The sequence below is a fragment of the Bubalus kerabau genome, chromosome 23 (assembly GCF_029407905.1).
Source record: "Bubalus kerabau isolate K-KA32 ecotype Philippines breed swamp buffalo chromosome 23, PCC_UOA_SB_1v2, whole genome shotgun sequence".
NCBI classification, from domain to species: domain Eukaryota; kingdom Metazoa; phylum Chordata; class Mammalia; order Artiodactyla; family Bovidae; genus Bubalus; species Bubalus kerabau.
In genome coordinates this window covers 39056789-39070190 of record NC_073646.1, presented here as the reverse complement: position 1 = coordinate 39070190, position 13402 = coordinate 39056789, and the positions used below count along the sequence as shown (strand labels likewise).

General features: G+C 50.9%; 2 protein-coding genes across 13 annotated transcripts in view; one reads left to right on the top strand and one right to left on the bottom strand.

Annotated features, from left to right (window-relative positions):
• EIF2AK1 (eukaryotic translation initiation factor 2 alpha kinase 1) overlaps window positions 1-5185 on the top strand; it is a 50179-nt gene extending 44994 nt beyond the window's left edge. For 7 of the 11 annotated variants that reach the window (XM_055561205.1, XM_055561203.1, XM_055561202.1 and 4 more), the window contains 4 exons: window positions 672-786; window positions 1023-1105; window positions 1562-1795; window positions 4186-5185. In XM_055561205.1, coding sequence (XP_055417180.1) covers window positions 672-786; window positions 1023-1105; window positions 1562-1795; window positions 4186-4287 — 534 coding nt within the window. In that variant the 3' untranslated portion in view covers window positions 4288-5185. Of the gene's footprint in view, window positions 1-671; window positions 787-1022; window positions 1106-1561; window positions 1796-3425; window positions 3530-4185 lie in introns of all 11 variants that reach the window. The other 4 variants (XR_008707395.1, XM_055561199.1, XM_055561200.1 and 1 more) reach the window with 4 other exon arrangements.
• On the bottom strand, window positions 5182-13394 carry AIMP2 (aminoacyl tRNA synthetase complex interacting multifunctional protein 2). 2 transcript variants are annotated; one of them, XM_055561211.1, is made up of 4 exons: window positions 13246-13394; window positions 8527-8733; window positions 6462-6693; window positions 5182-5711 (listed from the first exon to the last, which is right to left on the bottom strand). In XM_055561211.1, exons 1-4 carry the CDS (start codon window positions 13258-13260, stop codon window positions 5323-5325), a joined length of 843 nt encoding a protein of 280 aa, XP_055417186.1. In that variant the 5' UTR covers window positions 13261-13394; the 3' UTR covers window positions 5182-5322. The 2 variants fall into 2 exon arrangements, with proteins under 2 accessions (XP_055417186.1, XP_055417185.1); XM_055561210.1 differs by having other exon boundaries at window positions 13126-13382.
• Between the last annotated feature and the right edge of the window lie 8 nt (window positions 13395-13402).

Here is a 13402-nt window from a genome sequence, read left to right as displayed (position 1 = left end):
TCGGAGTCCTAACCACTGAACCATCAGGGACGCCTCCAAACAAATGACTATGTTGAAATTAAGAAAACCTGACTTTTAACTTGAGCATTTTTTAGTTTTCAGTGGAATTCCTACCGCCTCCAGCAGAGGGGTATTTTCGCACTGGTCTAGGGGTAGCTCCAAGGGAGACATGTTGGATCTGCAGTGGTTGCTTCGACAGAGCAAAATGTATACGTTCAGAGTGTGGCCTGGTCGTTCCCAACCCTGGCTGACACAGGGGAGACATCTAGGAGCTTTAAAAAAAAAAGACCAGTTTTCTTTTTTTTTTTTTTCCCTTAAGAAAATAAAAATCAACAGCTTTGACTTGTTGAAAGGATAGTAGTTTTTTAAAAGCTTCTCAGTGATTCTGAGGTCTCAGCAGGGCTAAGGTGCGCTTGTGTACAAGCATGCTCTACGTTAGAAGCTGGGGACTTGAAACCAATGTCAGTGCCCGTGTTCACCCCCTGGAATTCTGTTAGTCCAGGGAGTGGCTTGGACACTGAGATTGTTTCAGGTTCTGCGGTGAAGCGCAGCCGAGTTTGAGAGCCACTGTTCTCATTGTGAATTCATGAAGGGCTGCCGACTCAACATCTACTCATTCTCAGTGTTTGTTTTAGAACACCGGGAAATTGACGTATTGTGTTTGTTTACAGCCCAGAAATATTTTCCTTCATGGCCCTGATCAGCAAGTAAAAATAGGAGACTTTGGCCTGGCCTGTGCAGACATCATCCAGAAAAACACAGAGTGGGGCAGCGCAAATGGGGAGAGTAAGTTTGTTTTGGTGGTGGTTTTTGTTGGTTTGTTTTTACTTTAAAAAGAGAGAGAGAGACACGGTTGGACACTGTCAGTATTTAATGAGAATCATAAGGACTTAATAGCAAAGGTGTGATTTTAAAAAGCAGCACCATTCCCTGGGGAGCCGCAGTGTCTGCTCAGGGTCAGGGGTCTTCACGTGGACGGTGCTAACCCTGCCAGGCTTCATCTTTGACTTTTCAAATCACAGGGGCGCCAACACACACCTCCAGAGTGGGTACATGTCTGTACGCTTCCCCCGAACAGCTGGAGGGATCTGAGTATGATGCCAAGGTAGGACTGGTTCCCCTTTACCCAGTTTGTAGGTTTACCTATAGTTGGAAGTAACAGAAAGTACAGTAAATGCAGGGGAAGCTCTGACATTCGAGTGATTCTGGAGATGGTGGAGGGAGGGAGGTAGATTCTCTCTCACATCAAATGGCCATAGTGGGAAAGCCTCACTTTCTAACTGCATCCTTGCGAAAGACCCAAATGCTGGGAAAGATGGAGGGCAGGAGGAAAAGGGGGTGACAGAGGGTGTGATGGTTGGACGGCATCATCGACTCAATGGACGTGAGTCTGAGCAAACCCGGGAGACAGTGAAGGACAGGGAAGCCTGGCGTGCTGCAGTTCATGGGGTTCCAAGGAGTTGGACGTGACTTAGGCGTCAACAGCTGTTTTCAAACCCATGGGTGTCTCAGGTGTCGCCGTGTATGTCACCACTCAATGGTCGTCTCCCCCGTTTTCCAGTCAGATATGTATAGCTTGGGCGTGATCCTGCTGGAGCTCTTTCAGCCTTTTGGGACAGAAATGGAGCGAGCACACGTATTAACAGGTTTGAGGACCGGACAGATCCCTGAGGCCCTCAGTAAACAGTGTCCCATCCAAGCCAAGTACATCCAGCACTTAACCAGAAAGAACTCAGCCCAGAGGCCATCCGCCATCCAGCTGCTGCAGAGTGAGCTCTTCCAAAATTCTGGAAATGTATGTACGACTTATTTAATACTGGGGAAAACAGGAAGTCCAACATGGAGTTTGTTGTTTTGTTTTTTTTCCCATGGCAAAAACAAGTTTATTGAAAGAACAGAAAGAGCACCTCAAGGAAGAGGTGGGCCAAGCCAAGAGAGGCACTGGCCAGACGTGGTTTAAATTGTGGATCCCATTTCATGAAGAGCAGTTGAGCTTAGAATAAGGGTTACAGAAACAAAATATCTCAACCCATTCTCAGAGCTTCCAGTGCGCACTTGTCAGGCAAGCCAGGTAACCGCTGCCAGCTGTCCGTGCTGAAGGAGGTCACTTCGGGCTCCAGTTTCGAGCCTCACCCTGCCGTCAGAAGGTTTTGGTTTTCCTTTCCAGCCATGGTATGTGGCCTTTTATGAATTGCTATGAAGTGTGTACTGGTAGAAGGGCTTCCCAGGCGGCATAGTGGTAAAGAATCCACCTGCAGTGCAGGAGATAGTGGTTTGATCCCTGGGTCGGGAAGATCCTCTGGAGGAACCCGCTCCAGTAGTCTTGCCTAGAGAATCCCACGGACAGAGGAGCCTGGTGGGCTGCAAAGAACTGGGCACGACTGAGTGCACAGCAGAAAGGTGCACGCACCAGGGGATCCAGGACAGCAGGGACGCCCAGGGGAGCTGGCCTGTCTGTGGCCAGGCCCTCCTTAACCAGTCTGAGAGCTCAGCGCTTGGGTGCAGGAGTCTGGCCTTCTCTCCCGTGAGCAGGCGTTGCCCCAGGCAGCCCCTCCCCGCCCTCCTTCCCTGCTCGGTGTTTCACTCCCGGGTATGAACAGAAACTTGCCAAGACTTAGAAAGTCTAGACTCAGAAACTCACAGGTTCTCTGGTGCTTTGCTACTCAGAGTGGGTCCTCCGGCCAGCAGCACCAGCCTCACCTGGGAGCTCGTTAGAAACACGGGCTCTGGGCTCTGCGGCCCCGACCTGCGTCGTAACAAGGTCCCAGGGCCTTCCCCCCAGCGTGTGGGCAGCAGTGTGCGAACATGCTGCTTCTGGGGAGCAGACTCTGGACCAGCGGGTAAAATCACTGCCAACTTGATAGAATTCTCCAAGCCCCCTCCCCCCACACCGGCCTGTTAAAAACAAAAGCTGCGGGAGAAGGGGCTGCCGTGAGTGCTTCCACAGGCCCTCCAAGGGGTTCTGAGCCTCACGAGTTGGTGACCCACTGGCAGCTGGTTAGTTGGTTTGTCTCCTGTTTAAGGCTTATTCGTTTTTGAGTCAAAGCAGGGAATTTTACTAGATGTAAGCAGGCAGGTGTAGTGGCTTTCTCTGAGCCTCTGAAAGGAGCAGATGTGGTGGTTAGCGTGATCTCCTCGTGTGGAGGGAATTTTGTAACTTCCTGTGAGGATGCTGAGTGGAGACCATCATTATTGGTATTAATAGTAAGGATTTCTCCTTGTAGAACTGTTTTCCACACCTCCACACAGATACATCTGTTTATACCCGTGGCCCTCACTTTGCACTGTGTGCAGTGCAGGGCTGCGAAAAGGACCACGCAGAGCTCACAGCATACAAAAGGAGCTTAATCATGGATGGGAAAAAGCCAAGTTACTCCTTGACCTTTAAAAATGTTAAAACATTTAACACTCTCGCGTTATCTAAGTTACAGATGTATACAGACATGAAAAGTTATAAAACTACAATGGAGAATTAAAGTGTTTTGGTAGTTCGGGCAGCGCCCACCTTCATCTCGTCCCGTAATCTAGGGTACGGAGTGAGCACCTTTCATATGGTGACTTGTCACCCTGCTTGCGAAGTTTGCAGCAGCTTCTGGCATTTCGTCTTGGGCACTTTTGATGCTGGGATCTGTCCCCAGGGGTTCTTTCCTGGGGACGTCTGCGTCCTCTTTCTGTTTGATAAGCCGCCCTCACCCTGTGCTGGATGGTGGCGCGATCCACAGCCATCAGCTGTCCTGTCTGGGATGCTGCGTGTTTGATTTTCCCTTCCAGCACCGTCCCTTCTCATTGCTCGGCTGCACTTGCATATCTGTTGGCCGATTCCCTCTTTCAAAAACGTCAGAGGGTATATCACTGGGAGACAGGAGGCAGTGCAGCTGCGCACACACTGCCGCTGTGTGAACCGACTCACACACCCGGCAACCAGCCACCAGGGCTTCTGAGAGAGGTGAGCACTGTCCCCGATCAGGAGACACCTGGTGGGTCACGTCGCATGCTGTGGACTTGAAGAGCTCAGGCAGTCAGTCACTCTACCTGGGTAACTGACGCTTGACCACATGGCTGGGTGACGTGTAGTAAGCCATGGGAACTGGAATCCACACAGGTCAGGACTATGCAGAGAAGCACCCTGTATGTTTCAAAGGAAGAACCTGAGGCAGTGGAGCTTAAAATTTTCTCTCTTCACAGGTTAATCTCACCCTACAGATGAAGATACTCGAGCAAGAGAAAGAAATTCAGGAACTAAGGAAGCAGCTAAGTCTCCTCTCTCAGGACAAAGGGGTAAAGTAACATGAGAGATGGGGGCGTGCCCGTCTAGCCACAAGGGCTCTATAAACAGGAAAGTGGACTTGAACTCTGCTAACCGAAACAGTCAACTGGAGTGTGAATTTTCCCCTCTTTACTAGGATTTGAACTCAACCTAAACAGTCAACTGGAGTGTAAATTTTCAACCTTTACTAGGGTGTAGCTGGTGTAACTTTTAATTGTATGTAGTAATCCTCTACAGGACTCATCAAAGTGAGGTTCTGACAGTGCCTTTTAAGGCTGGCATTTTGCACGTGAGACAGCTGGAAACGAACCCTGCTCTTGTCTTTCCCTTCTGCCCCATGTGCTCCTTCTCCTGCATTTCTTACCTTAATATCACCATCCCTCCAACCCCTGACCGTGAAATGCAGGCCTCTTCCTCAGCACTTCTGAGCACTGCCTGCTGACCACACCCTCCTCTAAAATGTTCTGCCGCAGGGATGCGGTGTGCTCTGAACCTCTCTCTGCCGGAGCCCAGGCCCATGTGCTCGCTGGGCTGTTGAGTCAACAGCTGCTGGCTCCCACCCGCCCTCCACACTACTGCCCGACTCACTACGAGACGTCAGCCAGCGGCATGGCACACGTCACCCAGCCTGTTCCTGTTCTCTTCACCTTCACCCGGGCATCACCCCCAAACCCACACCCCCTCAAAGCTTTGTGCTTCTGTGCCCCCCAACCATCGCCGGGCAGCTGCGAAGTCCCTGCCTTTGCCCTGCGTGGTTCTGACGGGCTTCCTCCTCACAGACCCGTGTCCCCCAAACCTACATTCCTCAAGGCAGCAACGTGACGTTCATGTTTACACCCCGACGTGTTGCCGGCAGCTGTCGTGGTATATCGCACACAATGTCCATGGATTTTAAATAAAATGAAAACCGCAAGTTAATTATGTGATGCTTTTATTGATACTTGACCCTTGGCCTAAATAAAGGCTTTGATTTTAGTACGAGTCCCTTTACCAATAATAGGCACGAAACAGCACCATTCTTAAAATTGAAACCCTTGAAGATCAGCGGCCGAGCTTCACTGAAGGAGCTTGAGGGCCGTGTGGAAAGGGGCCAGGTTTTCGCAGGCCTGCATCCACTTCTGCACATTGGCGGGCGCCATCCCCCCGCAGCCCCCCGTCTGCCGGAGCACGGACCACAATACCACATCAGCCACTGTGAGCTCGTCCCCCACGAGCCAGGGGGTCTTCCCGAGGGCAGAGTTCATGGAGCGGAACACGGCGGCCTTCTCTTTACTGCTGCCCTCTTTCAGCTGAAAAATAGCTATATCTACCCAGCTATCTATGAGGGTTAAGTTCACAGCATCCTGCTTCTGGCCAAACAGCGAGAACAGGAAGCGGGCGATGTTCCCTTCCCCTTCGATGGGACACATTGTCTGGACGCTGAACTTCATCTGCGTCTTTGGCACTGGAAGGAATAAACACCACGAGACGTCAGCAAGGGCGGCCTCACCAGAGAAGTGTTCCTGCGGCGTGGCGTGGGGGTGGGGTGGGGTGGGGGGCCCCGTCAGTCATGCACCCAGTGGTACTTAAAAGGTTGCTAATATTCAAGAAAGCTTAAACTAGGTTAGAAGCATACCAACTATATTATCAGGTAACCATTTCAGGTATTTGGTGATGACAGCATTCAACCTAGAAGGACCTCCAACCATCTGTACCCCAGGATCTGGCGATGAGGACTGGGAACCAGGGGTCTCATGTACCAGCGAGACCTCCTGCCGCCCTGGCCCTGACTCTCAAGCCTCACGGGATGGACATGGGCTCACTTCCCTCTAGGAGCCTGACTGGAAAGGCGCCCTGCAGTGGGATACTGAACAAGTGACACCCTGCCATCCTTTATCAGGTCACGTCTGTTAGGAGAGAACGCCAGTGTCCACCCCTCCCCGCCTATGACGACAGGCTTTGGAACATGCCAGCGGCATCCCCTGCCTTGGCTGCGTAGACCAGAACCCCCCACCCCCCGCCCTGGACTGAGTCAGAACCTGCGCTTTCCCAGAGGATGGAGCACATCTCTGGGTAAGGATGCCTCTACTCCTGCAGAGACCTCAGGGGGTTCCTAGACTCGGAGAGGGTCAGACCTGAGGGCGGACGGCCGAGGAGCGCCCCCCAACCCCTTCCTGTTCACATGGTGGGCGTCTAAGCCCGTCCCGCCACTCACCGTCCTTCCAGATGAGGGTGAAGCCCAGCTGGTACTCATGGCGGGGCTGCTGCCTCGTCTGCTCGCCGAAGCACTGGAGGAGGTTGGCCGGCACGCTCTGGACGGCCGAGTGCGTGTGCACCGAGGACAGGACCTTGTAGTGGTCGCACAGCAGCCGGTGCAGCACGAGCAGGGAGAGGGGTGGCGAGGCAGGGTTGGCATTGATCACGATGTCCTTCAGTGCCCCATGGTCCTGGGGAGCGGCAGACCGCCACGGGGCAGGGACACCCCCCATGGCGTGAAGTCAGAACCTGACCAGGCTTAGTTCACCAAGTGTCACCTCCTAGAAGGCGCCACCGTCACCCCAGCCTCAGCTGAGGCGGGAGGGGGCCCCTGCGGCTCTCAGCTTGGTGAGAACCAGGGACAGCAGCGACTCGAGTCCCTCCAGCCCCACAAGGATGCTCCCACAAGCAAGTGACTTAACCGTCAAGTCAGTACAACACGGTGGGAAGGACCCTTCTGTTTTTCCCCAAGTTAAAAAAACAATTACACACGCAGTTACTCCTTTTACTAAACTGAACGCTCAACAGTATATAGTTTCTACAGCAATTTGGTTTATGTGCCAATGAGGAACCCCTTGGGGCTTCTCAGGTGGCTTAGCAGTAAAGAATCCACCTGCCAATGCAGGAGACTCGAGACATGGGTTTGACCCCTGGCTTGGAAAGATCCCCCAGAGTAGGAAATGGCAAACCACTCCAGTATTCTTGCCTGGGAAACTTCACGGACAGAGGAGACTGGTGGGCTACAGTCCATGGGCCACAGAGTTGGACGTGACCGAGTGACTGAGCACAGCACAGAAGAGCCCTGAGGAAAAGGGTCTTGGCTAAGGGAGACTGTGAATTAAAGTGCTGGAATGCACCGCCTTTTTGTTTTCTAAATTTAATTACAGGTGATTTACGACATGCACTGCCCTTTTAGATGCAGACTCTTATTTCTGTACTTCCACACTTCATAACGAATGAACTCGTCTGATACAGCAGAGGCCAAACGGCTTGGCTTTCTGTCCACAGCCCTGCCACAATCTGGCCTCTGGTCTGGTCTGGCCAGGCCACTCCTGACTGATGCTCTTCACGTGGACCTAGGCTGGATGCTCTCCATTTCTCCAAACGTATCGTGTTACCTGAGCCTGCCTTCTGCAGTATCAAAATTCATCTGAAGCACCGTGAGCTCGAGGAGGCCCCTCCGGCCCTGGGACACCCGACACAGTTGTGCTCACTGATTTATCCCCTACACAGACTGGCTCCTGGGGGACTGGCTGGGCGGGGTCTCATGCAAACAGGAACTGGGTGGCGAAGGGACACGTGACTGCAGAGGGACGTGTGTTTTCAAAAATAGCTCTGGGCCAGACAGTGCAGCACTGCCTCACTTGTTAGGCTTTCGAGCAGGACCATTTCTACCATCAGTTTTAGGGGTGGTGCTAGCGGGGATTCTTGGGGCAAACGCTTTGTACCCACTTGTTAACAAGATGTTCTTTTTCTGCTAATTGAATTGTTCCCTATATCAGCTGCAGCAATTTAATTTTAATAGAGCAAATGGATTTAAGCAAAATATGTCTCAGGTATGAGACAGTGTCTTGCTTTCGGCAACAAACTACAGAAGGTTCGGTGAGATATCTGTACCTGGGCAGCCAAAGCTCTGAAATTCAGGCCCTTCCCGAGGAACAAAGGTTGACTTGGAACCTCAGAGAAGCACGAGACACCCAACAGCTGCTTCCCCAGGGCTCGGAGGCTGCTCGGAGCTGCCACGAGTGGCAGGAAGAAGGGACTCCCAGGTCCCTCCTCTGCCTAAAGGTCCTCCCAGTCTCTGCATCGAGAACTGCAGAGCTGCATTAGCGCTTGCCTGGCTTCACTCACAGCTCATGCATCTGTTCCACACAGGTACAATCAGAAGAAGAAAAAAGAATGTGCTTTGTGTACCATCTTTGAAAACGTGGAAACCCAGGCTTCAGTCCCACTAGCACGATCTTCCAGCACCCACCACCACCACCCAGCGTTGTAATGTTCTTCAGCTTCCTGAATGAACTTACTTGTCCGAGCATGGTGTTTAAGTCCACGGTGCTGGTTGACAGAGCAGCCGGCGCGTCAGCCTGGATTATGTTGGTTACATCCAAGTCCGCATCTGGTGTCTGAATCATCTTGGACAGACCATCGACCGCAGCTTTCAACTCGTACAGACGTTTTAAAATATCGTCTTGGTGGGACTCAAGAGCTTGAAGAGATGGGTCTGAGGCTTCCTAAACAGACCAACATTAGAACGTTCATTTCCTCTCACGGCAAAGCACTTTGTTTAAACTTGGCCACTTGCCTTCCACTTAGTTTCATGAATTCATCAAACTTCCTGCCTTTCAAAAGACATCCAAATGAAGTAGCAGGATCATCTCATTTTCCTCAGTCCCATAGGTCCTGAAATCAATCCCCAAATGCTATAAAACAAACAATGCTGCAACTGAAAACCACTTTGAAATTGTAAGGCTCCTACTTCACGCACTTAAGTCTTTAAAAACAGAGAATGAGAGGAAAAAAAAAAAACACAGATTGTTCCTTCTATCAAACTAGTTCAAAATACTTTACGTAAATGAACAGAATAAAGACGGGGGTGGCAATAAGAATGTGATCAATAATTTATACTAATGGAAGGAAAATGGGGGCACACACAACTAAAAAAATGTCTTTAGGTTTGGAAGTATATCCAGGGTGGGCAGGGTGGTGGTGGTAGTGTGTATGTGTGTCAGTGCGTGATCCATGCCCCAAATCATTTTTGCGGCAGTACTGGCATTCCCTTATCTTAGAATTATCTAGAACTTCTTCACTGCTGAAATGTGTAACTTCATAAACAGGAAATACTCACATCCTTCATTCACTGAATCTCTGCATCTTTCTTGCCTGTTGGTGGACTGGTATACCTTAAGTAACTAGTAATATTTGCTGAGGTCTTCCCTGGTGGCTCAGATGGTAAAGAATCTGCCTGCAGTGCAGGAGACCTGCGTTCAACCCCTGGGTTGGGAAGATCCCCTGGAGAAGGGAATGGAAACCCACTCCAGTATTCTTGCCTGGAGAATCCCCATGGACAGAGCCTGGCAGGCTACAGTCCATGGGGTCGCAAAGAATTGGACTAACACAATATTTGCTGAGAAATAAATCTCTACATACTTATTTAAAAAGCAATAGTGAGAAGCCTCCCAGTAGTAACAATATGCAGCGTATTTCTAGATTCTCAAGCTCTCACAAAAGATAACTCATTTGAGTCAAGAGAACAAAGGACCCCTTAAGCATGAGTTATGATGCTCATAAGTAGACAGAAGGGTCATCAAGGCAATGACCTTGAGTCTATAGAAATATGGGCTCACTGTACAACGTGAGTGTGGTAAGAGCGGCTGCTCACAGTTCTGTGCTGGTGACTTTAAGGAACACTGAGTTCCTCCCCTCGTTGCTCATAACCGCCTTCCTCGAAGATCCAATTCATCACCAGCTGCTGTCCATTTTCTGGAATCTAGTGGCTCATAAGCTGCCTCCATGGTCACCGCCCGAGTCCAAGACACCACTTTCCTTCCACCTGGCACCCTTCTGATCCATCCCTCCTGCCCATTCCCAGGATGGTGGCCAGAAAGCAAAACAACCTCTTAGGCTAAAAAGCAGAGTCCTTAACCTGGCTTGATAAAGAGCTTGTACGATTGGTCCTCTGGCTACCTCCTCTCCCTTCATTCTCCCCCTCTCTTTGCAAACAGGCCACACAGTCCTTTGGGTCTTAAAATGCACAGGCCCCCATGTGCCCCAGGGCTTTTCCTCATGGAGTTCCCTCTGTAACACCCCTACCCCAGCTCTCAGCTGGTTAATGCCTATTTACCCTACGGCTGGATCTCCACGCTCTCAGCTCCCTCGCCTGCTGCTCTTGTTTAAGATCACATAGCAGAGAAATGCAAGATGACTGCGGTCTGGGTGGAATAAAGAAGAATAAAGAGTTCAGTGTGCCAAGTACATAATGGGGTGCTGACCGGAAATAAGTTTGTACTCGAGGTATGTGACCAGTGAGGCCACCACCTGTGTGGCATCCTCAGGTTACTCGATATTAGTCCTCCTGAGTAGTACTTCCAGTCCTGTAATCCAGCCTGTGTGTGTGCATTGTCTGTGCTCAGCTTCGCTCATTTCTACACATGGCAATAGCACCCCGGCCCGACTAGGGGCGGAATACCTACTGTATTCAAAACCCATCAACACTCACTGAAGACTGGACCCAGTACTACATGTGGAACGTGACCTGTGATCAAGAGTCCAACATAGCTTCATCTGAGGAACCTGAGATCTGCCTCACCTTTTTTTTTAAAAAAAAAAAAAAAGCCTTGCTGTGTGGCATTCGGGATCTCAGTTTCCCAACCAGGGACTGCACCTGTACCCACTGCATTAGGAGGGCAGTGTCTTAACCAGCGGACCCCCAGAAGTCTCAAAGCTACCACTCTTTCCAACACTGGCCTGTTGTTTTGCTTGCTCAGGCTAGACTGTGACTTGGCGTGTTGTGTTTATCCATTTGTGTTATCTACATGTATTTAGAAGTCGTTTATTCTTGTGTCACTCTCATTTCCCCTGGAGATGCTGCTGCTGCTGCTAAGTCGCTTCAGTCATGTCCGACTCTGTGCGACCCCATAGACGGCAGCCCACCAGGCTCCCCCGTCCCCGGGATTCTCCAGGCAAGAACACTGGAGTGGGTTGCCATTTCCTTCTCCAATGCATGAAAGTGAAAAGTGAAAGTGCAGTCGCTCAGTCGTGTCTGACTCTTAGCGACCCCATGGACTGCAGCCCACCAGGCTCCTCCGTCCATGGGATTTTCCAGGTGAGAGTACTGGAGTGGGGTGCCATTGCTGGAGATGCTAGGTTTCTAATTATCTATCCACATTGCTATCATCTGCTAGGTTATTATCTTCTAGGTTGCAAGATCACAGTTAAATGCCCAAAGGAAGTCAGGCAGCAGACTTTTAAAAAAAGAAGAAAAAAGGACTTGGTCTCAAGAGAGATGTGATGCTCCCCACTCTGGGGTTTCCTTTTCGGTTCCATGAGTCTGTCCAGTTGAGAGGCACTGGACCGTATGTCTCCATGGGGATCGCCGGGTAGAGAGACACTGGACCATGCCTGCATTGTTGCCTTAGCTCTGCAGTGAGACAACACTTGTGTTATTTGCTTTCAAACTAAACTAACCACCTCCCTTACAGTCGAGGCAGAAAACTTTGGACAAAGAATGACAGAGAAAACGAGTCACAAAAGTTCTCTATTCACTCATCTGAGTCAGAATGGACTAAAAGTTTTGCCTGCAGGGAAATTAAGATGTGTTTGCAATTTGTAAAAATGTCAAAGCTGAGCAGTTATTTTATAAAGGAGGCAAAGTCAAAATGCCCAATAAACATGAAAAGGTGGTGAACTGATTTGGAGGTCTGGGAGATCTAAACTAAACTATATTAGGATGTCACGGTACTCCCACAAGCTTTGGGGAGGGTGCCAGCACCAGAAATTCACATACCTCCAAAATTAAAAAATAAATACAACGGACTTCCCTGGCAGGCCAGTGATTAAGGCTCTGCACTTCTATTTCAGGGGGCAAAGGTTCGAATCTGGTTGGGGAACTAAGAACCCCTGTGCTGCAGCAGCAACCAAATATTTCTTAAAAGCAATTTAAAAAATCAATAGATAAAATGAATCTCTAAAAAAAAAAAAGTTCACCTACACTGCAGGTGACAGCATAAACTGGGATGACCGCTTTGAAAAGCAACCTAGTCCAGTTGAATATAGACCAGCCCACTGAGCCAGCAATCCCATGTCCGTGGTATATACTCTATGTCTGCTCTTGTCCAAGAATATTCACTGCAGAACTGTTCATAACGGCCTAAAATAGAAAACCAGCAGACGCCCGTGGGCAGTGGGATGGATAAAGACGTGGCGGCACAAGTTACGCCAAGGAGCAGTAAACCAGAGGATGAAAGCGAAGCTTTCTCATGCAGCAAAGCGATTCTTCCAATCACGTTCAGAAGGGGCAGCCAGACACCGCAGGGCACGCACTGCAGGCTCCCACTGACAGCAAGACCCCACTGTCCAGGGACGCACACTCAGGGGACAAAGTAAGAGAGAAACGCAGGACACGATGACCGCGCAGGAGTTTTAAGTGGGGGCGCTGACGTGTTACCCTGAATGGGTGACCCTGGGATTCGCTTTACGATTACTTAGAACTCGCCACTGATGTATTCCTCACTTTTCTATGGGTAGAATTTGGTAAAAAAAAAAAAAAAGTCTAAGCAGTCTTAAGCGGAGGAAAAAAAAAAAAGATGGGATAGATGTTCCAATGGGTAAAAGTTATGGTCACTCGGAGGCCGGCGGGCGCGTGAGGCTGGGTGGGGAATAGGAGATCGGGTCTAGTCGCCTCAAGTCGCACGGTCCCGACCTGGGGCGACCCGCGGACCCTAGACCCGGAACTCCGCCGACCAGCGTGGTAGCGCCTGCGCACTGAACAAGAGGGCGGCGGCTCGGCGCCGCGGTGGAACCAGGGCGCCTGCGCACTGGACAGGCAAGGCGGTGGAACCGGGGCCTTGGCGCCTGCGCACTGAAATGGTGGGGTGGGGGGCGGGGCACGGGCCGCGCGTTCCTACCTGCACGTGGTCGGCGGACGGCGCCGGGCTGCCGGTCCGCCCATGCACGTTGGGGAGCCGGTACATGCAGGTGGGAAGCTCTACGCGGAGAGATCCGCTGCCCTCGTGATAGGGCTTTACCTGGTACATCGGCATCCTGGGAAGCAAAGGAGGGAAGGTGGCAGGTGAGAGACACGAACGCTCACAAACCGTCCAAGTCTACGACAGTCTGCTGCCACCTCCTTTCCGACCGGGCTGCGGGCTTTCGGGAAAGCGAAGTTCCTGTGCTATAATTGGC

Bases quoted from the DNA above. Each gene is read 5' to 3' on its own strand.
- AIMP2 (XM_055561210.1), bottom strand. From the start codon at position 13,260: ATGCCGATGTACCAGGTAAAGCCCTATCACGAGGGCAGCGGATCTCTC. The intron at 6,694-8,526 runs GTAAGTTCATTC...GCCGCTCCCCAG, and splicing joins TAAACACCATGCTCGGACAA to GACCATGGGGCACTGAAGGA. The intron at 5,712-6,461 runs GTGAGTGGCGGG...TATTCCTTCCAG, and splicing joins CACCCTCATCTGGAAGGACG to TGCCAAAGACGCAGATGAAG.